The sequence below is a fragment of the Prionailurus bengalensis genome, chromosome A1 (genome assembly GCF_016509475.1).
Source record: "Prionailurus bengalensis isolate Pbe53 chromosome A1, Fcat_Pben_1.1_paternal_pri, whole genome shotgun sequence".
NCBI classification, from domain to species: domain Eukaryota; kingdom Metazoa; phylum Chordata; class Mammalia; order Carnivora; family Felidae; genus Prionailurus; species Prionailurus bengalensis.
Window position 1 is genome coordinate 211,888,598 of NC_057343.1, and position 26,403 is coordinate 211,915,000.

Here is a 26,403-nt window from a genome sequence, read left to right on the forward strand (position 1 = left end):
TCCACCACTTGTGCTCTGCCTCTATCCAAAATAAATAAATGTAAATAAAAAGAATTTAAAAAGATTCTTGTGAAGGATTCTTGGGATTCTCCTTTAAATTGTGGTAAAATATACATTATATAACATTTGCCATTTTTACCATTAAGTATGCAGTCAGTGGCATTTAGCCATTGTCATTACACTGCAAACATCTCTACCACTCATTCCAGAACAGTTTTCATCATTCCAGAGTAAACTAACTCCACGCTGATCAAACAGTGATTCCTCATATATATGCTCCCCTCCACCCGAATCTCCATCAATCCCTGTTCTACTTTCTGTGCCTGTGAATTTGATCTTGGCTTCTTGACTTGCCCCTCATCAATGGACTCCTCACTCAGACCCAAACCTTTAGCAGGGAGCCCACCTTCCTCCCCACTCCCTGTCCTTAGCACAGGGCCATGTTTACTTCATCATTGCTGTTTGGACACTTGTCAGTCTCTCTGCCCTTTCTTAATTTAAATTTCATGATATGACATAACATAGTGGCCAGTTCTTCCATTATGAGTCTTCCTCTTGTATCTCCTTCTCACCTCACTTCTCAGTTCAGGAAGCCTGGCCTCTGTCCAGCAGTTAGGCAGGGGTGGCTCTCCCAGGACTCCACTCATGGTCTCTGTCCTGAATCTGTCCTGGGAGAGCACCTCCTTTGCTGCTCAGACCAGGAAGCTGTCTTTGGCCACAGGTGATGCTGTGTTTTTCACTTCCCACAATTCTCTTCTCAAGTTTCCCACCTCTGAATATGTAGTCATGGAGACCTCTAGAAGGGAAGCTGGACCTTCACGTGAGGCTCTTGGGCCTTGGGTCCAGTGACTATAGCCATTCCCAAGACTTTGTTGATTTAGAGAGCATCCATCTGCCACCATAATGTGGCAGAGAATATCCTTCTATGTGGAAATCCCTTGGGAATTACATTCAGTTCCTAGAAACATATACCAGAAAAAGTGTGCCTTAACCACCAAGGTTTTTTTTTTCCAATATCTGAAATTCATTGTCAAATTGGTTTCCATACAACACCCAGTGCTCATCCCAAAACGTGCCCTCCTCAATACCCATCATCCACCCTCCTCTCCCTCCCACCCCCCATCAACCCTCAGTTTGTTCTCAGTTTTTAAGAGTCTCTTATGCTTTGGCTCTCTCCCACCCTAACCTCTTTTTTTTTTTTTCCTTCACCTCCCCCATGGGTTTCTGTTAAGTTTCTCAGGATCCACATAAGAGTGAAAACATATGGTATCTGTCTTTCTCTGTATGGCTTATTTCACTTAGCATCACATGCTCCAGTTCCATCCACGTTGTTACAAAGGGCCATATTTCATTCTTTCTCATTGCCATGTATTACTCCATTGTGTATATAAACCACAATTTCTTTATCCATTCATCAGTTGATGGACATTTAGGCTCTTTCCATAATTTGGCTATTGTTGAGAGTGCTGCTATAAACATTGGGGTACAAGTGCCCCTATGCATCAGAACTCCTGTATCCCTTGGGTAAATTCCTAGCAGTGCTATTGCTGGGTTATAGGGTAGGTCTATTTTTACCTTTATGAGGAACCTCCACACTGTTTTCCAGAGTGGCTGTACCAGTTAGCATTCCCACCAACAGTGCAAGAGGGTTCCCATTTCTCCACATCCTCACCAGCATCTATAGTCTCCTGATTTGTTCATTTTAGCCACTCTGACTGGCGTGAGGTGATATCTGAGTGTGGTTTTAATTTGTATTTCCCTGATGAGGAACGACATTGAGCATCTTTTCACGTGCCTGTTGGCCATCCAGATGTCTTCTTTAGAGAAGTGTCTATTCATGTTTTCTGCCCATTTCTTCACTGGGTTATTTGTTTTTTTGGGTGTGGAGTTTGGTGAGCTCTTTATAGATTTTGGATACTAGCCCTTTGTCCGATATGTCATTTGCAAATATCTTTTCCCATTCCGTTGGTTGCCTTTTAGTTTTGTTGGTTGTTTCCTTTGCTGTGCAGAAGCTTTTTATCTTCATAAGGTCCCAGTAGTTCATTTTTGCTTTTAATTCCCTTGCCTTTGGGGATGTGTCAAGTAAGAAATTGCTACGGCTGAGGTCAGAGAGGTCTTTTCCTGCTTTCTCCTCTAGGGTTTTGATGGTTTCCTGTCTCACATTCAGGTCCTTTATCCATTTTGAGTTTATTTTTGTGAATGGTGTGAGAAAGTGGTCTAGTTTCAATCTTCTGCATGTTGCTGTCCAGTTCTCCCAGCACCATTTGTTAAAGAGACTGTCTTTTTTCCATTGGATGTTCTTTCCTGCTTTGTCAAAGATGAGTTGGCCATACGTTTGTGGGTCTAGTTCTGGGGTTTCTATTCTATTCCATTGGTCTATGTGTCTGTTTTTGTGCCAATACCATGCTGTCTTGATGATGACAGCTTTGTAGTAGAGGCTAAAGTCTGGGATTGTGATGCCTCCTGCTTTGGTCTTTTTCTTCAAAATTACTTTGGCTATTCGGGGCCTTCTGTGGTTCCATATGAATTTTAGGATTGCTTGTTCTAGTTTTGAGAGGAATGCTGGTGCAATTTTGTTTGGGATTGCATTGAATGTGTAGATAGCTTTGGGTAGTATTGACATTTTGACAATATTTATTCTTCCAATCCATTAGCATGGAATGTTTTTCCACTTCTTTATATCTTCTTCAATTTCCTTCATAAGCTTTCTATAGTTTTCAGCATACAGATCTTTTACATCTTTGGTTAGATTTATCCCTAGGTATTTTATGCTTCTTGGTGCAATTGTAAATGGGATCAGTTTCTTTGTCTTTCTGTTGCTTCATTGTTAGTGTATAAGAATGCAACTGATTTCTGTACATTGATTTTGTATCCTGCAACTTTGCTGAATTCATGTATCAGTTCTAGCAGACTTTTGGTGGAGTCTATCGGATTTTCCATGTATAATATCATGTCATCTGCAAAAAGTGAAAGCTTGACTTCATCTTTGCCAATTTTGATGCCTTTGATTTCCTTTTGTTGTCTGATTGCTGATGTTAGCACTTCCAACACTATGTTAAACAACAGCGGTGAGAGTGGACATCCCTGTCGTGTTCCTGATCTCAGGGAAAAAGCTCTCAGTTTTTCTCCATTGAGGATGATGTTAGCTGTGGGCTTTTCATAAATGGCTTTTATGATCTTTAAGTATGTTCCTCCTATCCCGACTTTCTCGAGGGTTTTTATTAAGAAACGTTGTTGAATTTTGTCAAATGCCTTTTCTGCATCAATTGACAGGATCATATGATTCTTATCTTTACTTTTATTAATGTGATGTATCACATTGATTGATTTGCGAATGTTGAACCAGCCCTGCATCCCAGGAATGAATCCCACTTGATCATGGTGAATAATTCTTTTTATATGCTGTTGAATTCGATTTGCTAGTATCTTATTGAGAATTTTTGCACCCATATTCATCAGGGATATTGGCCTGTAGTTCTTTTTTTTTACTGGGTCTCTGTCTGGTTTAGGAATCAAAGTAATACTGGCTTCATAGAATGAGTCTGGAAGTTTTCCTTCCCTTTCTATTTCTTGGAATAGCTTGAGAAGGATAGGTATTATCTCTGCTTTAAACGTCTGGTAGAACTCCCCAGGGAAGCCATCTGGTCCTGGACTCTTATTTGTTCAGAGATTTTTGATGACTGATTCAATTTCTTCACTGGTTATGGGTCTGTTCAAGCTTTCTATTTCCTCCTCATTGAGTTTTGGAAGTGTGTGGGTGTTTAGGAATTTGTCCATTGCTTTCAGGTTGTCCGGTTTGTAGGCATATAATTTTTCATAGTATTCCCTGATAATTGCTTGTATCTCTGAAGGATTGGTTGTAATAATTCCATTTTCATTCATGATTTTATCTATTTGGGTCGTGTCCCTTTTCTTTTTGAGAAGCCTGGCTAGAGGTTTATCAATTTTGTATATTTTTTCAAACAACCAACTCTTGGTTTCATTGATCTGCTCTACAGTTTATTTAGATTCTATATTGTTTATTTCTGCTCTGATCTTTAGTATTTCTCTTCTTCTGCTGGGTTTAGGCTGTCTTTGCTGTTCTGCTCTATTTCCTTTTGGTGTGCTGTTAGATTTTGTATTTGGGATTTTTCTTGTTTCTTGAGATAGGCCTGGATTGCAATGTATTTTCCTCTCAGGACTGCCTTCGCTGCATCCCAAAGTGTTTGGATTATTGTATTTTCATTTTCGTTTATTTCCATATATTTTTTAATTTCTTCTCTAATTGCCTGGTTGACCCACTCATTCTTTAGTAGGGTGTTCTTTAACCTCCATGCTTTTGGAGGTTTTCCAGACTTTTTCCTGTGGTTGATTTCAAGCTTCATAGCATTGTGGTCTGAAAGTATGCATGGTATGATTTCAATTCTGGTATACTTATGAAGGGCTGTTTTGTGACCCAGTATGTGATCTATCTTGGAGAATGTTCCATGTGCACTTGAGAAGAAAGTATATTCTGTTGCTTTGGGATGCAGAGTTCTCAATATATCTGTCAAGTCCATCTGATCCAATGTCTCATTCAGGGTCCTTGTTTCTTTATTGACTGTGTGTCTAGATGATCTATGCATTTCTGTAAGTGGAGTGTTAAAGTCCCCTGCAATTACCACATTCTTATCAATAAGTTTGCTTATGTTTGTGAGTAATTGTTTTATATATTTGGGGGCTCCCGTATTCGGCGCATAGACATTTATAATTGTTAGCTCTTCCTGATAGATATACCCTGTGATTATTATATAATGCCCTTCTTCATCTCTTGTTACAGCCTTTAATTTAAAGTCTAGTTTGTCTGATATAAGTATGGCTACTCCAGCTTTCTTTTGGCTTCCAGTCGCATGATAAATAGTTCTCCATCCCCTCACTCTCAATCTGAAGGTGTCCTCAGGTCTAAAATGAGTCTCTTGTAGACAGCAAATAGATGGGTCTTGTTTTTGTATCCATTCTGATACCCTATGTCTTTTGGTTGGTGCATTTAGTCCATTTACGTTCAGTGTTATTATAGGAAGATATGGGTTTAGAGTCATTGTGATGTCCGTAGGTTTCATGCTTGTAGTGATGTCTCTGGTACTTTGTCTCACAGGATCCCCCTTAGGATCTCTTGTAGGGCTGGTTTAGTGGTGACGAATTCCTTCAGTTTTTGTTTGTTTCGGAAGACCTTTATCTCTCCTTCTATTCTAAATGACAGACTTGCTGGATAAAGGATTCTCGGCTGCATATTTTTTCTGTTCATCACATTGAAGATCTCCTGCCATTCCTTTCTGGCCTGCCAAGTTTCAGTAGAGAGATCGGTCCCGAGTCTTATAGGTCTCCCTTTATATGTTAGAGCACGTTTATCCCTAGCTGCTTTCAGAATTTTCTCTTTATCCTTGTATTTTGCCAGTTTCACTATGATACGTCATGCAGAAGATCGATTCAAGTTACGTCTGAAGGGAGTTCTCTGTGCCTCTTGGATTTCAATGCCTTTTTCCTCCCCAGATCCGGGAAGATCTGAGCTATGATTTCTTCAAGTACACCTTCAGCACCTCTCCCTCTCTCTTCCTCCTCTGGAATACCAATTATGCATAGATTATTTCTCTTTAGTGCATCACTTAGTTCTCTAATTTTCCCTTCATATTCCTGGATTTTTTTTATCTCTCTTTTTCTCAGCTTCTTCTTTTTCCACAATTTTATCTTCTAGTTCACCCGTTCTCTCCTCTGCCTCTTCAATCCGAGTCGTGGTCATCTCCATTTTATTTTGTAGCTCATTAATAGCATTTTTTAGCTCATCCTGGCTGTTCCTTAGTCCCTTGATCTCTGTAGCAATAGATTCTCTGCTGTCCTCTATACTGTTTTCAAGCCCAGAGATTAATTTTATGACTATTCTAAATTCACTTTATATTGTTTAAATCATTTTTGATCAGTTCGTTAGCTGTCGTTATTTCCTGACTTTTTTTTGAGGGGAATTCTTCCCTTTCATCATTTTGGATAGTTCCTGGAGTGATGCGGAACTGCAGGGCACTTCCCCTGTGCTGTCTTGAATAACTTGCATTGGTGGGCAGGGCGCAGTCAGACCTGATGTCTGCTCCCAGCCCACCGCTGGGGCCACAGTCAGAGTGGTTTGTGCCTTCTCTTCCCCTCTCCTAGGGGCAGGATTCACTGTGGGGTGGCGTGGCCCATCTGGGCTACTTGCACACTGCCAGGCTTGTGGTGCTGGGGATCTGGCGTATTAGCTGGGATGGATGGGCAAGGTGCACAGGGGCTGGAGGGGCAGGCTCAGCTTGCTTATCCTTTGGTGATCCGCTTAGGGAGAGACCCTGTGGCACCGGGAGGGAGTCAGACCCCCTGGAGGCATGTATCCGCAGAAGCACAGTGTTTGGTGTTTGCGTGGTGCCAGCATGTTCCTTGGCAGGAACCAGTTCCCTTTGGGATTTTGGCTGGGGGATGGGCGAGGGAGATGGCGCTGGCTAGAGCCTTTGTTCCCCACCAAGCTGAGCTCTGTCGTCGGGGTGCTCAACAACTCTCCCTCCCATTGTCCTCCAGCCCTCTTGTTCTCCAAGCAGAGCTGTTAGCTTATAACCTTCTAGATGTTAAGTCCTGCTTGCTGTCAGAACACACTCTGTCAGGCCCCTCCGTTTTTGCCAGCCTGACTCGGGGGCTCTACTTTGCTGGTGGGCTGCCCCTCCACCCTGGCTCCCCCCTGCCAGTCAGTGTAGCGCACACCGCCTCTCCGCCCTTCCTACCCTCTTCCGTGGGCCTCTCCTCTGTGCTTGGCTCCAGAGACTCCATTCTGCTAGTCTTCTGGTGATTTTCTGGGTTATTTAGGCAGGTGTAGGTGGAATCTAAGTGATCAGCAGGGTGCGCGGTGAGCCCAGCGTCCTCCTACGCCTCCATCTTCCCCAGGTCTCTACAAATTATACTTTAAAATTGATTTGAAAATCTATACGTGTGAGATGTTTTTTAAGTGCTTTTGTATTGTTTACCTTAAAATGTATTATTACATTTAAATATAATTGTAAATGCAAACACATTTTGGTAATTTCCAAAATAGTAGAGCTAGTACAGTTTTGATGAAGGAGGAGATATGCATGCATGAGAATTTGGTTTACTTCCTGAAGAATCAGAGGACAAGGGATCAATTTCACATATTCAGACCTAATCCAATTTATTTTGTGAGTGGGACCTGGGCTTTACATAATTACAATATAAAACATAAAAAATAATAAACATGGGCAAAATATTTAATTTGTTGGTCTTTCATGGGCATGGAACATGACACATATTCAGGATCTACATCTAAAATGTATATATTTGGAGGTATGTGTTAGAATGTTAAAATGAAGTTCAGTCTGTCATTTATGTTTCCTTTCATTATGTAGTGATTCTTCCATTTACGTGTTTCTACCATTACCACCAACCACGATCACATATTGATTCTTTGTGTGACTAGGTACACTAAATGCTCTATGGATGTGATTTTTCCCCCATGTCAATCTTCTGTTGTTTGGTTTATCATATCCTAATTGCAGGCGCTGTGAGATGGTTATTTGTTTAAGTGTCAACCAATTATCTATGCAAAAGGAGGTAAATGGAATTACTTGTTGTCTTAAGCAAACTTCTTTCTCTTAGCTCAAGGAACTAGCTATTTCTGAAAAGCGGATTTCATATTGTGAATGTCCTTAAGATGAATGCATTTTACCCAGTTCAACAATTTGATTCAGCCAACACTGACTGCTTTCTTATTTGTCAAAAGGCATCATGCTGGGCATTTTGGAAGATGCAGATTCTAAACTGAAAGTGGGTTCAGCAGACCTAGGGCAGGGCAGCAGGCCAGGGTGGAACCCTAGTCTAGAAGAGGATTCAGAGGATCCTGACTAAATTTGGTGAAGGAGGGAATCTTTGTCACACCCACCCCAACACATTGTGCTGTGCTGTACTTCTGTATCAGTGACCACACTGTGTCCTCTCTCAGAAATGCCATTCTGCTCTTGTTGGGACAAAAAGCTTCTACATGTTCTTCCTACCAAACTTTATTGTGTTCACATTAGTGTGGCTGCACTTGACTTTGACCCTCACAACAGAGCTCACTATATATCCTCTTTTGAAGCATTTTTCCTAATATGTTGAAATTACTTGTTAACAGGTATGTCTCTCAATTTAGAAACTATAAGACCCTAACGATCAGGGACTGGGTTCCGTTTATTTTGTGCTTATAGCACATGGCATGGTGGTTCAAACAAATAATGCTGAGATGACAGGATAATCTTTTAGAAGAGAGACAATATTTGATCCATATCTTACACCATATCTAAAATTAAACTCTAAGTACATTAGATATTTAATATAAAAAAATGACAGCATACTGAGTTGAAAAATGAGGTATGTATATGTACTTACTATGGAATGATCTTGACCTGTGTATTTGGAATGACTTTTTAAATATACTTAAAAATACTGAAGTAACAAAGAAAAGTTAACTAATCTAACTAATTTGCCAATAGTAAAATGTTTTTACACAGCTAAATTACCACAAGTAGAAAAATACCATTGAAAAAGTGGGATAAATGTATTCATAATTTTCATCACAGAGAGACCAATCCTATTCCTAACATTTAAAAAATATGTCAGAATTGAGGAAGGAAGCTTGGTACATGGACACATTGTGATCATAGATACCTATAAACTACAATGAACAAGACAATTTTAGACTAATGTTGGCTGAATTCTAATCTGTTAAGTAAGAAAGAAAATAGTCTAAAGACAAATATAGTAAGCTCACTTTTATTTTTAAGTAAAGAGAAAAAGGGAGAGAATAAAAATATAATTATATATGCATACTGTTGCAAAAAGAAGCAGAGGGATGAAAAATCAGAATCATGTGATAGATTATCTATAAAGCTGTTTTTGAATAGCGTGAAGGTCAAGGAAACAAATGGCATGTCTGTAGATTTCTGTGTTTACATAGTTTGGTCTTTGTAGGCATGTTATTATTTTTCATAACAAAATTCTATTTATAACAAAAAAATGGAGGAGAAAACTCTAAAATAGAATACAAACAGAAACAAATGAATTCAAAATATTTTCAAACGTGTAACATAATTGCACTGCACCAAAAAAAAAATGAGGGAACACAACTGTATTTTGAACACAGTACTTTGAATATATGTCTCATCAATCTAAAGAAAAAATGAACTGCAAAAGTCTACTTTTAGACTAACCTATTTTTTGAGTAGTCTATTGGGTAGAACTGATATTCACAGTTCATGGATTAGTACATGGTAACATTTTTTCAGTATGATTGAGCAGATGTGTAAATATACCAAGGATTTTGAAAGTAGATTTCTTAAATTTAGAAGGGGAGTTGCTAATGTGGAAATGGAGGAGATGAAAATCACCTCTGTGGTGGTGCTGGAATTGAAGGTATTATCAGTATGGATTCACATTTTCCCACAAATTATATGTAAACATGGTGATATAGATATGTAATATTTATATCCATCCTGTATCTATATATTTCATAACTGTCCACTGAAAAGGATTTATGAACAACAGTGCTTCATTAGCAATGAGCACTTCTGCAAACCACACCTATTTTTTAAAATACCATTAGGTGTCTTTGAGAAATGGAAGATTTGAAGACAGAAACAAAAAAAGTTGGGGTGGAGTCTGGAAATTGTGTGCAAGCAAGAAAGGAAAAGCTCCAAAATGGTTGAATTTCAACAGTAGCAACCCAATACATGATAATAGGAAGAGATAATACCCCACTGAATAAATACAGAGAGATGAATAAATAATGATAATAGATTGATACAGATAGAAAATAGATAGATGATAGGTGGATAGGGACAAAGGAAAAGGTTTTGTAACAATACAATGCCACATGGAAAAAAAAAAACCCAAAGAAAAGTGCAGTTAAAAATCACTAATTGGACACCATGACAGCTACAACTGCTTTAAGTAAGAAACAAAACAGTTGATAAAATGAGTGAGTGAAATTTGATAGGAACAGAATATTTACACAGTTTCAAAATGTCTCCCCAAATCTGATTTCCTAATTATAGGGTAAAAAAAATACCAGCTTTACAGTCAAGAATCTTGATGAACACCACCTTAAATAAGGGATAGAGTTATCATCTCTAATGATAGAGGACCATCTAATAATATCATGTGCTTCGCATTGAGATTCACTGAGATGGAATCAACACCACGTTTGTAGTATTTCCACCAAACTCCCTAGTATCCTGAAGTATTCTGAGAAAACATCACACAAACCCAACTGGGGATCCATCATAGAAAATAAACAGCTTGTACTCTTAAAATATCAATCACATGAAAGAAAAAGAAGGGTTGAGAAACCAGTCCTTACTAAAAGAGATGAAATACACATGATAATTAAATGCAATGTGTGATCCTGAATTGGCTCCTGCACCAGAGAATTCCTGTCACAACATAGGATACTGTGTGCACAACTGGAGGGATTGAAATAAGGATTGTAGACAAAGTAATGTGATTACATTAATATTAAATGGTGTCTCCCTAATGCAGATTAATGTTTTCACTGGGAAGATATGCTACCTGAACAGATGAAAATTGTGAATGTGCATGCATGTAATCATATAGTATGAGGGGAAAGTGGAGTAATAGGTTGGGAGAGTTTTACCACGTTTCTAATGAGAAATTTCAAACACTTAGAAGAATAGAACTTCTTGGTGCCCACTACCGAGTCCTATTTTGTCATGCCCATTCAGAATTACAGACTTAGCCTTAGAGGTTCAGTCCTTCAAGTCAAGACCTGGCCCTCCAGGGGTATTTAACACGTAGGGGACCCTAGCACTTTCACCAGTAGGTACTTTCCAAAGAAACTCCCTGAGCAGTAAGTGTAGGTCATTTTCTTCTTGGAATCAGCTTCTGGGATCTTGAGATTGGAAGACTCGCGGAGATTTTAAGCAGGTACCTGGGGAAATGGGGCACGGGGATGACAGTATGAGGTCAGTAGTGCAGTTAGGAGGTGGGAACATTTGGGGAAAGGTCACTAAAACGGAGAAGGGTCTGAGTCACCTGGAGATGGAGCTCACTTGGAAGTGACATCCTAAGGTCTCTATCATTCCTGGTTCAGAGTATCTTCTCTGGGGAGAGTGTGGTGATTACAGGGACAGAGAGGGGTTAAGGAGAGCTCACTAACCCCTCCTTCCTGCTGCCTTAGCTTAGGGAGGGTGAGGACCTAATAGCCTGTGGAGCAAGCACCCAGGAGGCGGAGCAGAGGGGCCAGAAGTGACAAACAGAAGAGAAGGCAGGCAGGATCCACCTCTCACCTCTTCCCAAGCTGCCTGCCAGTGCATTTCCTTGGCAGCCAGGGCAGCGTGTGTCCCAGGGCACGCACACAGGTCACTGTGCAGGACACAGAGGCACAGAGCATAGGGCTCTGGGCACCAGGCTGAAATCTGCAGCTGGGACAGGAGCAAGCATGGTGGGGCAGCAGGCGCTACTGCTAGCTGGCTTGTTTTTGCCTGGGTTCCTGCTCTCCGAAGCTGCGAAAATTCTGACTTCTTTTGCACTGGGTGAGTGCTTAGCTGAAGAATCAGAAAGGGGCCCATCCCAGGCCCCTGTGCCAGAGCTCAGTCACAGCCTTAGGTCAGAGGATCATTCCATGTGGTGTTCTAGAGAGGGCTAGGGTCCCAGGCCAGAGGAGGGAGAGGCATGAGAGGTCTGTGCGGTAGAATGCGATCCCTACTGCTGGGATGGGGAAGTTAGTTTTGGGCTACCAGCAGTTTCCTTTCCTCTCTTTGTATTTGCTCTGGAGCTGCTTCACATTCTGCATTCCTGGGGCCAGAATGTAAAGCCAGTGCTGAGCTAGAAATCATGAGCTGCCCACCACAGGGCATGGCAGGGACTTTCAGAGGCACATGCTAAAAGTGTGGGACAGTAGAAAGTGGAAAGTGAAATCAGTTTCACGCTCTTGGAGGCTAAGGACAGGGGCTCCTGGGGGCAGCAGCACTAACTGGGCATGTTTCATTAATGGGAAACCTGGAGAACTGCCTGGGCAGTGGAGGGGGGCCTGGACAATCAAGTTCTCGGTGCCCCTCTCTCTTTTGCCCTTACTGCTGGAAGGTGTTGAAGGACTGTGAAGCAGTTAATTTTGTGTGAACCCAGTTGTAATGCCTTTATTTTGTCCCAAAGGGAACAGAAGGGGAACAGGAACATTTATTAGGAAGAAGGTTTCAGAAGATGGAGTTTCCTGAAGACTTTTTTGGATCCATTCTGACAGGCTAGGGGATCTGCCCTGCCCCTGCCTCTGCCCCAGAATACACTGGGCTCACCAACACCTTCAGGAATGCCTGTCTCTGCAGGAAGCCTTTTCTCATGCATCCATTCCTTCCTTCCATCCATCTTTCCTTCCTTCCTTCCTTCCTTCCTTCCTTCCTTCCTTCCTTCCTTCCTCTGTTTCTTCCTTCCTTCCTTCCTTCCTTCCTTCCTTCCTTCCTTCCTCTGTTTCTTCCTTCCTTCCTTCCTCCTTCCTTCCTTCCTTCCTTCCTTCCTCTCTTCCCTCCTTCCTTCCTTCCTTCCTTCCTTCCTTCCTTCCTTCCTCTGTTTCTTTCTTTCTTTCTTTCTTTCTTTCTTTCTTTCTTTCTTTCTTTCTTTCTTTCTTTCTTTCTTTCTTTCAAGTTAGTTAACATACGGTGTGGTCTTGGCTTCAGTAGTAGAACCCAGTGATTCATTTGTAACATATGACACCCAGTGCTCAATCCAACAAGTTCCCTCCTTAATACCTATCACCCATCTAACCCATCTTCCCACCTACCTCCCCTCCGACAACCCTCAGTTTGTTCTCTGTATTTAATGGTCTCTCATAGTTTGACTTCCTCTCTGTTTTTATCTTATTTGTCCTTCCTTTCCTCTTTGTTCATCTGTTGTGTTTCTCAAGTTCCTCATATGAGTGAAATCATATGATAACTGTCTTTTTCTGACTTATTTTGCTTAGCATAATACACTCTAGTTCCATCTACGTTGTTGCAAATGGCAAGATTTCATTCTTTTTCATTGCTGAGTAGTATTCCAGTATGTATGTATGTATGTATGTATGTATGTATGTATGTTTGTATGTATAAGTTGATGTACATTTGCGCTCTATCCATAATTTTGCTATGGAAATTATTTATAGTGCTCCTATAAACATTGGGGTGCATGTGCCCCTTTGAATCAGAATTTTTGTATCCTTTGGATAAATTCCTAGTAGTGCAATTGCTGGGTCATGGGTTTGTTCTATTTTTATTCATTTGTATTTTATTTTTATTTTTTAAACAGAGGATATTTAAAATGATGCTTTACTATATCCTTTAAAAATTATTTTGTTCATTTATTTTTGAGAAAGAGAGAGAGAGACAGAGCATGAGCAGGGGAGGGTCAGAGAGTGAAGGAGACACAGAATCAGAAGCAAGCTCCAGGCTGTGAATTGTCAGAACAGAGCCCCATGCAGGGCTTGATCCCATAAACTATGAGATCATAGGGTAGTTCTATTTTTAATTTTTTGAGGAAACTCCATACTATTATCCAGTGTGGCTGCACCAGTTTGCATTCAAACCAACAGTGCAAAACACTTCCCCTTTTTCTAAATCCTCACCAACATCTGTTGTTTTCTGAGTTGTTAATTTTAGCCATTCTGATAGGTGTGGAGTGGTATCTCATTGTGGTTTGATTTGTATTTCTGATGATGTATGATGTTGAGCATTTTTTTAATGTGTCTGTTAGCCATCTGGATATCTTCTTTGGAAAAGTGTCTTTTTATGTCTTCTTCCCATTTCTTCACTGGAGTATTTGTTTTTTTGGGTGTTAAGTTTGTTAAGTTCTTTATAAATTCTGGATACTAAACCTTTATCTGATATCTTATTTGCAAATATCTTCTCTAATTCCATTGGTTGCCTTTTAGTTTTGTTGGCTGTTTCCTTTGCTGTTCAAAAGATTTTTATCTTGATGAGGTCCAAAAGTTCATTTTTGCTTTTATTTCCTTTGCCTCTGAAGACATGTCAAGTAAGAAGTTGCTGTGCCCTAGGTCAAAGAGTTTGCTGCCTGTTTTCTTCTCTAGGAGTTTGATGGTTTCCTGTACCACATTTAGGTCATTCATCCATTTTGAATTTACTTTTGTGTGTGGTGTAAGAAAGTGGTCTAGTGTCATTCTTCTGCATGTCGCTGGCCAGTTTTCCCAGCACCATTTGTTAAAGAGACTGTCTTTTTTCCATTGGATATACTTTCCTGCTTTGTCAAAGATTAGTTGGCCATATATTTGAGGATCCATTTCTGGATTCTCTATCCTACTCCATTGATCTATGTGTCTGTTTTTGTGCCAATACCATACTGTCTTGATGTTTACATCTTTGTAACACAGGTTAAAGTCCAAGATTGTGATGCCTCCAGCTTTGGTTTTCTTTTTCAACATTACTTTCTCTATTCAGGGTCTTTAGTGGTTCCATACAAATTGTAGAATTGTTTGTTTTAGTTCTGTGAAGAATGCCGGTATTATTTTGATAGGGATTGCATTAAATGTGTAGATTTAGATAGCATAGACATTTTAACAATATTTGTTCTTCCAATCCATGAACATGATATGTTTTTTTCATTTCTTTGTGTCTTCTTCAATGTCTTTCATAAGGTTTATATCGTTTTCAGCATACAGATATTTCACCTCTTTGGTTCGGTTCATTCCTAGCTATCTTATGGGTTTTCGTGCAATTGTAAATGGGATCAATTCCTTGAAATCTCTTTCTGCTGCTTCATTATTAGTATATAAAAATGCAACCAATTTCTGTACATTGATTTTATATCCTGCATCTTGCCTGAATTCATGTATTAGCTCTGGCAGTTTTTTGGTGGAGTCTTCAGGTTTTCCATGTAGAGTATCATGTCATCTTTGAAGAGTGAAAGATTGACTTCTTCCTTACTGATTTGGATTTCTTTTATTTCTTTTTGTTTTCTGATTGCCAAGGCTAGGACTTCCAGTATTGTGTTGAACAATAGTGGTGAGAATGGACATCCCTGTCTTGTTCCTGATCTTAGAGGGAAAGCTCTGTTTTTCCCCACTGAGGATGATATTAGTGGTGGGTCTTTCATATATGGCTTTTATGATGTTAAGGTATGTTCCTTCTATCCCTTCTTTCTTGAGGGTTTTATCAAGAAATGACGATGTATTTTGTCAAATGTTTTTTTCTGCATCTATTGAAAGTATCATATGGTTCTTATTCTTTCTTTTATTAAAACAATTTTTTTACATTTATTCATTTTTGAGAGACAGAGAGAGACAGAGCACAACCGGGGGAGGGGCAGAGAGAGAGGGAGACACAGAATCCAAAGCAGACTCCAGGCTCCAAGCTGTCAGCACAGAGCCCAACGTGGGGCTCAAACCCACAAACCGCGAGATCATGACCTGAGCCGAAGTTGGACGCTCAACTGACTGAGCCACCGAGGAGCCCCTTATCCTTTCTTTTATTAATGTGGTATATCATGTTGATTGATTTGTGAATATTGAACTAGCCCTGCAGCCCAGGAATGAATCACAACTGATCATGGTGAATAATTCTTTTGATGTACTGTTGAATTCAATTAATATCTTGTTGAGATTTTTGCATCCATGTTCATCAGGGATATTGGCCTGTAATTCTTGTTTTTAGTGGGGTCTTTGTCTGGGTTTGCAATCAAGGTGAAGCTAGATTCATAGAATGAGTTTGGAAGTTTTCCTTACATTTCTATTTTTTTGGAACAGTTTTAGGAGAATAGGTATTAATTCTTCTTTAAATACCTGGTAGAATTCCCCTGGGGGGTCATCTGGCCTAGGACTCTTATTTGTTGGGAGATTTTTGATAATCTATTCAATTTCTTTGCTGGTTATGAGCCTGTTAAATTTTCTGTTTCTTCCTGTTTGTGTTTTGGTAGTGTGTGTCTGGAATTTTGTCCATTTCTTCCAGATTGTCCGTTTTGTTGGCATATAATTTTCCATAGTATTCTCTTATAATTGTATTTCTGTGGTGTTGGTTGTGATCACTCCACTTTCATTTGTGATTTTATCTGTTTGGGTCCTTACTCTTTTATTTTTGAGAAGTCTGTCTAGGTAGTTTTCAATTTTGCTTATTCTTTTAAAAAAAACAGCTCTTAGTTTCATTGATCTGGTGTACTGTTTTGTTTCGTTTTTTTCTTTTTTGGATCCTAAGTCATTTATTCTGCTCTAGTCTTTATTATTTCCCTTCTTCTGCTGGATTTCGACTTAATTTGCTGCTCCTTTTCTAACTCCTTTAGTTGTAAGGTTTGGTTGTGTATTTGGGACCTTTCTTGCTGCTTGAGATAGGCCTGAATTGCAATGTATTTTCCTCTTAGGACTGCCTTTTATGCATCTCAAAGGGTCTGGACAGTCATGTTTTCATTTTCATTTGTTTCCACGTATTTTTAAATTTCTTCTTTAACTTACTGGTTGACCCACTCATTCTTTAGCAGGATGTTCTTTATCCTCAATGTATTTGAGAGCTTTCCAAAATTTTTCTTGTGTTTTATTTCAAGTTTCATAGTGTTATGATCTGAAAATATGCATGGTAAGATCTCAATCTTTTTGTACATGTTGAGGGCTGATTTGTCACCCAATATGTGATCTATTCTGGAGAATGTTCCATATGCACCCAAGAAGAATGTGTATTCTGTTGCTTTAGGATGAAGTGTTCTGAATATATCTGTTAAGTCCATCTGATCCAGTGTGTCATTCAAGACCATTGTTCCCGTGTAGATTTTCTGCTTAGATAATCTATCCATTGTTGTAAGTGGAGTATTAAAGTCTCTTACAATTATGGCATTATTGTCAATAAGTTTACTCATGTTTGTGATTAATTGATTTATATATTTGGGAGTTTCAAGTTGGGGGCATAAATGTTTACAATTGTTAGCTTTTCTTGATGGACAGACCCCTTAATTATCATATAATGCCCTCCATCTCTTGTTACAGTCTTTGTTTTAAAGTCTAGTTTGTCTGATATAAGTATGGCTACTCCAGCTTTCTTTTGACATCCAGTAGCATGATAGATGGTTCTCCATCCCCTAACTTTCAATCTGCAGATGTCCTCAGGTCTAAAATGGGTCTCTTGTAGGAAGCATATAGATGGGTCTTGTTTTTTTAATCTATTCTGATACTCTATGTCATTTGATTGGGGAATTTAGACCATTTACATTCAGAGTGATTATTGAAAGATACGAATTTAGTGCCATTGTGTTATCTGTAGATAACACAATGTGGTTTTGTGTTTGTGGTGATGTTGTCTGGTCATTTGTAGTCTTTGCTGCTTTCCACTCACAGAGTCCCTCTTAGAATTTCTTGCAGGACTGGTTTAGTGGTCACAAACTCCTTTAGTTTATGTTTGCTTGGAAGCTATTTATTTCTCCTTTTCTGAATGACAGCTTTGCCGAATAAAGGATTCTTGGCTACATATTTTTCTTATTCATCATATTAAATGTTTCCTGCCATTCCCTTCTGGCCTGCCAAGTTTCAGTGGAACCTTATGTGTCTACCTTTGTAGGTGAAGGACATTTTGTCCCTAGATGCTTTCAGAATTCTCTCTTTATCTTTGTATTTTGCAAGTTTCACTATGATATGTCGTGGGGTTGACCTTTTTTTTTTGTTGATTTTGAAGGGAGTTCTCTGTGCCTCTTGGACTTGTATGCCTGTTTTTTTCCCCCAGATTAGGGAAGTGCTCAGCTATAATTTGTTCAAATAAACCTTCTGCCCCTTTTTGCTCTTCTTTTTCTGGGACTCCTCTGATATGGATATTGTTTTGTTTCATGGAATCACTTAGATCTCTAATTCTCCCCTGTGGTTTAGTACTTTCCTCTCCCTCTTTTTTTCAGGTTTATTATTTTCCATAGTTTTATATTTTATTTCACCTATTCTCTCCTCTGCTTCTTCAATCCTCACTGTCACTATATCTAGTTATTTCGCATCTCTTCCATATTGCATTTTTAAAATTCATCTTGACTAGTTCTTTGGTCTTTGATCTCTGTGGCAAGCGTTTCTCTGGTGTCTTCTATGCTTTTCTTCAAGCCTAGCTATCAGTCTTATGACTATTTTTCTAAATTTTGTTCAGATATATTTTTTATATCTGTTTTGAGTAAGTCTCTGGCTGTGATTTCTTCTCAACCTTTCTTATGGGGAGAATTCCTCTGGCTTGTCACTTTGCTTAAGTTTCTCTCGTTTGCATTTTTTAAAAGCCTGTCATGTGTCCTGCATCTGAGAATACTACTATATTAAAAAGGAGTCATACACTGTCCAGGGCCTGGCACTCTAGGAAGTGTTTCTGGTGTATGTTGAAGGCACTCTGCTGTTGCGTTTTGGCTGCTCTATCCCACTGGTCAATCCTTTGCAGAGCTCCTCCTTGCTTCAACTAGGTGTGCTTTGATTTGTTTGTTGAGGTAACCCTAGGAAAAAAAGGATGGGGGAAACCTGATCCCATAAAAAGAGAAAAAGGAAAGTGGAGAACAGAAAACCAAAAAGAATAAAAAAAAAAAACCAACCAGAAAACTATAAGCCTGATTCCAAAGAAAGAGTAGGAAAAAGTAAAGAAAAAAGTAGAATAAAAGAGAAAAGATGAAACAAAAAGAGAAGAAGGTCTGATATACATATACATATACAAATGTATATGTACATCAATATCTCTCTCTATATATGTATATATATCTATATATAGATATAGATATATTGATATACATATACATATACATATGTGTGTGTATATATATGTGTGTGTATGTGTGTGTGTATATATATATATATATAGTAAGAAATGACAAAAAAAATCAGAAACCATGAACCTGATTCCAAGAGAAAAAAAAGAAAAAAGAAGAAGGAGGAAAGAAAGAGAAAAAAAAAAAGTTGTCTGTTGGCGCCTGGGGCTGGTGGCTGTGCTGTTCTGGAGGAGAGACTGGCTGCGATGGGTCAGCCAGTCTTGCTCCAGTAAATAAGCAGTTTCCAGGCATGGAGGGGAGGGTTTAGGTGTAATCAGTCCTGCCTCCACTGGGAGCCACTGTGTTGCTCTCCAATGTCCCACTGTGTTGGTGTTGGGGAGAAAATGACATCACTCCAATCTCTCAACCCTGGACCAGGGATCTCAACCCTATCTTATCAGGCAGCCCTCACAGAATAGAGAATGCAGTCAGCTTGCCCTGCTCCACAGTTCTCCTGCACCTTCTTGGCGCTCAGCTGGATTCAAAATCTGAAGTCTTAAAGGACCCAGCACCGTACAACAATGCTCTCCACCTCCAGAGTAAAGCCTCTCCCCACTGCTGATGAAAGGCCTTTGGCTGGCACCTGCAGGGTCTTTTGTCCTTGGGGAGACAAAAACCCTTCATCTCAAAGTACTCTGAGAAGAGAATTTTTCTCTCCCAGGGCACCCCAGAGATTGCTACACCACACTATGCACTCTGGGGTGGCTGCTTCCTCGCCAGGAGCATGAGCCAGGGATCCAGTCTGGATAAAGTTGCACACTTCTGAAAACTCTGAGTTTCAATTCCAAGGCTGTTGCAAACAAAGAGTTGGGACACTCAGTACTTCTTGCTCCCAAGTCCATAGTCCAGAGAAGCTTGCTCTTGTCCTAATTCCATGCTGCACTTTCATAATCCCTTTCTCTTTCTCTCCCTTTTGTCTCTCCACAGAAGGGGTTCTCTCTCCTCTATGCTCTGCCACTGTATATCCCTAAAATCACATATATCCACCTCAATCCTGCCAAGCTGTATCCCTCCAAATGTGGAGATCATTTGGCTGCTCTGCAGTTCAATTTCCTGGGTGTTCTAAGTGATCTGACATCAATACAGCTGTGTTTGAGTGGCAAGGCCCTCCTACTTCTCTGCCATCTTAACTCTCCTCTCCCTGCATCCATTTCTTGCATAGGTTAAAGGTAAGCTAGAGCAAGCAGTCTGAGGGGGTAAGGGTTTGTATTTTATGTAATCTGTGTTACCTCAGGAAACACAAACACAAATTAAAAATTAGAGTAATTCCCACAGACACACCATTTCTGTAGTCATACATCCCACTCTGCTGACCTAATCACTACAAAGTCATTATCTTCCAAAGTACCCCTCTTTCCAACGTGGGCCAATTCTATTCTTTTCTTCCTGATTGGACATTCTCTGCTCTGAGACCCATAGATTCAAGAGAAATGCTCCTTGATGGTGCATAGTTTTAGATAATCATTGCAAGATAGAACCAGTACTTCCCCTAGGAGTAAGCTTCTCTTTCCTTAGAATCTCACGATTTTCTTAGGATAGGTGATGCCTAACTCTGTCATGTGCAGGATCTTACAGTTATGCCCTAATGACCACAGTTATCCTGAATGCCTTAATTTCATGTTCAGAAATTTTTAGGCCTAACTGGAAACTTGGAATCCTGCTAAATATATTTGAATCTCAAGGATTTTGTTTCATTTTTTAAAAGTTTTAAATGTTTATTTATTTTTGAGAGAGAGAGAGAGAGAGAGAGAGAGAGAGAACAGGGGAGGAGCAGAGAGATAGGGAGACACAGAATCAGATGCAGGCTCCAGGCTCCAGGCTTCGAGCTGTCAGCACAGAGCCTGATGCAGGGCTTGAACTCACAAGCTGTGAGATCATGACCTGAGCTGAAGTCAGACGCTTAACCTATTGAGCCACCCAGATGCCCCTTAAGGATTTTGTTTCTAAGTGGTGGATCTAACTCCTTCTGCTTTAATGACTATTTCTTGGACTAATATTCAATATCCCATGTTTCTAATTCCCCCTCTAACATGAATTTACATGGAGAATGATTCCATAAAGAGTGCTGACTGATTATCCAATAGGAACCCTTCCTACTTCCATTTACAGCAGTGTGCCTAATTTCCACCAGTACAGTTATTTCTTCAGGACATGGTATCTCCACAAGGCCTGGCTAAAATGAGCATGTCGCTAGGATCAGGAACTACTTGAGGCCTAAGCAGAGAAGTTCATCACACTGACATGGAGGCCATGAGCCACAAGGAAATTTTTGATGGAGGATTACCACAGGTCAAAATTTGGGAAGCCCTCAGCTGGGGCTTACCTTAAGTGAGACAGTGGGGCTGAAGAAACTCATTTCCCTGTTCTCCCCATCAACTTTCTGCCCCCTTACCATGGATTTCCCAACTGGCACATCAATTTCAGAGCCTCTGTTCACAGCTTTACAAAAATGAAATTTTGTGTTGTTCCTAGGTGGAAGCCATTATCTACTACTGGACCGTGTATCTGAGATTCTTCAAGATCATGGTCATAATGTCACTATGCTTTTTTACGGAGAAGAATTTTTAATCCCAGGTATGTTTTTTAGTAATCATTGAATTCTTTTATCCCAGGGAGACAATGTGTTTTGTATAGTACTGTGAAGCACATAATCTTTCTGGATCTAGTTGTATTGACAGAATGGGAAAAACGTGTGTGTGTGTGTGTGTGTGTATGTTTATGATACCTGCTGACTATCATATTAAGTTCTGTACGTCTGGCCTCCACATGCTGTATCTCCATGTTTTACCCCTTTAGCTAGGTGTCACTTCAACTCAGGCAGGTCTCTGTACATTATTATTTATTGATCAGTTTGATAACTACTACTCTGTGGTATGGTTTTAATTTGTTTGAACAGATGTCTTCAGCCAAATTTATAGCTTCTATTATGTAAGGACAGCTGCTTTTTCTGTTTCATAGGTTACTTTCTAACCCTGTTCTGAGGCCCGAAATTTAAGAAAGCTTTTAAAAGGATGTCTTTTATTCATGTCTTAGGATCAAAATCTATCAGTGAGATGATCCTGTATTCATGAGAAGTTACTGGCTGCCTATGAGTTGTGCATAGTGATGTCACAAGTTCATGAGTCACTGAATGCAAAGAATTTTAGCTAAGATGAAGCTCATCAATCTTGTTAACGATTCCGTTGACAGACAAGGACACAGAGGCCAGAGAACTGCAAAGATTTGTTCAAGTTCACACAGCAATTTAATAATAGAGTTGGGTGGATCTGGAACTTAAAGCTCTGATTTTCTCATTCGGAATTGCTACAGCTTTAGCTTAAAAAAATCCAAAATTAAGCATTTTTTAATGAAAATCAAGTCTGAGCAAGTATGGAATTCTGAAGATGAACTTAAGACTGTTATTGTGTAATCACCTTTTAGGCTTGGTTCTATATTGTTCACTGAATATCTTTTCCATATATGTCCCTTTGTATCTGCCTTGTCAGTCTGATTGTGTATTTGCCTTGACTGCCAACCATGGTAGTTGTAACACATGATCATTTCATTTTGGTGGTTTCTGGGAATGAGGAACTGCTAAAAGTTTTAGACCCTCTACCTCTTTAACAAACAGACCCACACTCAGAACTACCAACAATTCAGGGGACTCATGGGTTCCCTTAGTTTTATTCTTGGTTCCAAGTTTTAAGAGTCCAGAGTTTCTTGCAATATTTACCATTTACTGGAAATTCTGGAGGTTTTGAAATGGATTATTTATTTTTCACTACAGCAGTACCTTTGCAGAGGTCTGCAAATAAGGAAACACGTGATTGGATTATTTTGGTGACCTGATTCAATATTCAGTATTGAAACTTTTGAACGTGTATTAACTACTTGTTTGGATAACTTCCTTATAGAGTTTTTATTTACAACTTTACTAAATAAATGACTTCAGAAATACTGAAGTAGAAACCATTTCTAATGCTTACATGGGGGTTGTTCTGATCAATAACTGAAGTCACAAGTGTAAGATGCCAGCCTACACAGGATTTTCCTTTTCCTAAGTGAGCTTGCTATACCTTTCTATCCACCACATAGACATTCTCCACATGACAGTTCTTCTTTTTTTCTGGGGGGACTGTGCAGTTACATCATTGATTCTGAGGGACTTGCTTGCACTCATGAGAAGTTCTGCCTGGAGGGACATTGCCATGACCAGATAATTCCATCCCTTTCAACCAGTTAGGTTCTGCTTTCTTTGGGTAAGGAGGTATAAGAACGTGCCAATCGCTAATGCAAGGAAGCTCTGTCTTGGAATTCAGACTTTTGAATGGACTGAAGGTCTTCTCCCTTTATCTATCTAGTAGTGCTCACCTTACCCCTGGGAGCTAAAAAACCCAGGATCTTAGTCTGCTATTATCAGGGTGGGGTCAATTTCTCATTTCAAGGGTTTATAGAGTTTAACAAAACACAACCACCTTTCCCTCTGAGTTTCAGAACCAACAGAGAGAAAGTTATAGGAGTTAGGTAAAAATGCACCTTCATCTAGTTGATTGGGGAACTTCCTTTAGATCTTTATTAACTCTCAAGGCCCTGAGTAGTGGCTTGAAAATAGGCTCTGTAAACCTCTGAGTATTGTTCTATTTCATTCTTTATTGTGCCTTGGGTAGTTTCCTCACGTTTGAACTGAACTGTTCTTAGGGACACTCCAACCCCAAACTTTGCCTACAGCTCTCTTTTGGTTTTCTGGTATTCTGGCCTGTGAATACCAGCTGCCATGTCCTTCCCCTAATCTGCTGTGCTGCACTCAGGGAGATGGCCAGGCCAGGTGTGGGTGCCTCCTCCATGAGATGTATCTTGGAAGCTTCCTCCAGCCATCCATGAATGTCCTGTGCCACCTGGTGTCTAACGTCTAAAAAACCATTTTAGCATATATTTGGTCTGGTTTTCTTTAGTTGTTTAAAGGAATAATTTCCATATGGCCCTATCAGTTTCTTGTAGCCACAGACTGAAGTTGCTTATATTCATTATTTAAACCATTCTATTGAAGTAATATTGGCATATAATAAACTGGATATATTTAAAATATATTATTTGATATATTTGTACATGTACCTATGAAACCATCAACATAATCAAGATGACAAATATACTTGTTCCCCCACCAGAAGATTTCTAATGCCCTTTTGCAATCTCCCCTCTGGGGCCTCCCACCTTTCTATTCCCATTGCCAGTCAATCCCTAATATGTCCCTATGTGTTAGATTACATCATGTAGATTTTATATCAGGGGAATCATAATTATCTAGTGTTATATTTTAGTTTATTGTACTCAGCATAAATATTTTTGGATGCATTCGTAGTGTGTGTATGAGTAGTTCATTCCATTTTCTTGCTGAATAATGTTCTATGTGTGTACTAACACAATGCGTTTATTTAGTTGCTGTTGCTGGGCATTAGTGTTGTCTCCAGTTTTGAGCTATTGTTAATACACCTGCTGTGTAGATTTGTGTGCATGCCTATGTATGAACAGGTACTGTCTTTTCTCTGAATTAACTGGTAGGAGAGCAGTGACTGAACCATAGGTTAGGTGCTGTTTAAGTTTTTAAGAAATGGCCAAACTGGTTTCCAAAATTGCTGTAACATTCTGCATCTCACCAGAAGTGACTGCAAGTTTCATGTACACCACACCCTTGTCAGTACTTGGTTAGCCTTTTTACTTTTATCCTTCCTTGTGTAGGTATTTAGTTGTATTTCATTGCAGTGTTTACATGCATTTCCTTTGTTAGTAATGATGCTAAGCCTTTCTTCATGTGTTTATTTGTCAACTATATATCTTCACTGGTGAAGTGTTTGTCAAATTTCACCCATTTTTACATTGGTTCATTTGTTTTGTTATTATTGAGTCTTCAGTGCTCTTGATATATATTTTGGATATATATATATCTTGGATATATATTTTGGATATATATATAGATATATATAGATATATATAGATATATATATAGATATATATAGATATATATAGATATATATAGATATATATAGATATATATATAGATATATATAGATATATATAGATATATATATAGATATATATAGATATATATAGATATATATAGAGATATATATAGATATATATAGATATATATATCTTGGATATATATTTTGGATATATATATATATATATATAGATATATATAGATATATATAGATATATGTATCTTGGATATATATTTTGGATATATATATCTATATATATCTGGGAAAATACCAGATATAAGCCCTGCAAATATTCTTTCCCAGTTGGTGACTTATCTTTTCATTGTCTCAGGAGTGCTTTTTGTAGAGCACAATTTTTACTTTGATGAAGTGTAATTTTATACTTTTGCTACATGTATTAGTATGAATATGATTTTTTTATTTATTCTGTTAAAATGATGAATGTCAGTAATAGATTTTCAAATGTTAAGTTAAGCTTGTAGTCTGGGATCGAATTCCATTTGGTCAAAATATATTTTATATATAAATACACACAGAGAGAGAGAGAGAGAGAGAGGCAAGCAGGGGAGGGACACAGAGAGAGGGAGACACAGAATCTGAAGCAGGCTCTAGTGCTGACAGCTCAGAGCCTGACGCACAGCTGGAACTCACAAGCTGTGAGATCATGACCTGAGCTGAAGTCAGACACATAACTGAATGAGCCACCCAGGCACCCCTGTATTTTTCTTTTATATATTTTATATTTTGTTTGTTTGAATTTTGGTTTAATATTTTATATCTCTGTCCATGAGGATCATCGTTCTGTGATTTTCTTGAGTTTTTTTTTCTTTCTTCAATTGCTATCAGTGAAATTCTTATCTCAGAATGAATTGGGTTGTGTTCCTTTTTCAGTTTTCTGGAAGAGTTTGGGTAAAATTAGTATTGTTTCTTCCTTAATTGTTTCAGCCAATCTGAGAGTCAGCATGTCTCTCCCACCCCAAAGTTAGGTTTGGGTGTTAAGACATATGGCCTTACATATATACCAAGAGGCTATAAAATGGTTTATTATTAGTATGATGACACTTTCAGGGGAGAGTAAAGCAACTCCCAAGGTGGTACAAAAGTACATTGAGAGAACAGGAAAAAGAGGGTGGCTTTGGGCTTTTATGGTGGTCAGCAGTGGGACTGGAATGGGCATTTCCCTTCTTGTTTGACTGATGGCCAGAACATGCCATGTCTCATGTATTTCAATTTGAACATGTTTAAGTAAGTCATTATGGTATTTTATGAGCCTTGCTGCCTAAGACTGATGAGAGAGTTGAAAATATCACTGAATGTCTTGTTTAAAAGACTAACTATATGGTTCAGTTGGTTAAGCATCTGACTTCAGCTCAGGTCATGATCTCATGGTTTGTGAGTTTGAGCCCCTCATTGGGGTATTTCCTGTAGGTAAGTATCCTCTGTCACCCTCTCTCTCTGCCCCTTCTCCATGTGTTTTTTCTCCTCTCTCTCTCAAAATAAATAAACTTAAAAAAAAAAAAAGACCAGCTTTGTGCATTTAGAAAAATGAATTAGTGCTTTGGTCATGATCAGTAATGTCTGAAAATCTAGAGGATAAGGACAGTCTTCTTTAAGGCTGTGTATTGTGTCTTTAGTGTGTAGAGACACATGTGCAATCTTCTTTTATATTTTG

General features: G+C 39.1%; 1 protein-coding gene across 1 annotated transcript in view; it reads left to right on the forward strand.

Moving 5' to 3' along the window:
* Nucleotides 1–11,224: 11,224 nt before the first annotated feature.
* Nucleotides 11,225–26,403, forward strand: part of LOC122494657 (UDP-glucuronosyltransferase 3A2-like) — a 45,539-nt gene continuing 30,360 nt past the window's right edge. Inside the window, exons 1-2 of the mRNA XM_043600013.1 lie at nucleotides 11,225–11,567; nucleotides 21,226–21,327. Of these exons, the coding sequence (XP_043455948.1) occupies nucleotides 11,474–11,567; nucleotides 21,226–21,327 (196 nt within the window). The 5' untranslated portion in view covers nucleotides 11,225–11,473. The remainder of the gene's footprint in view (nucleotides 11,568–21,225; nucleotides 21,328–26,403) is intronic.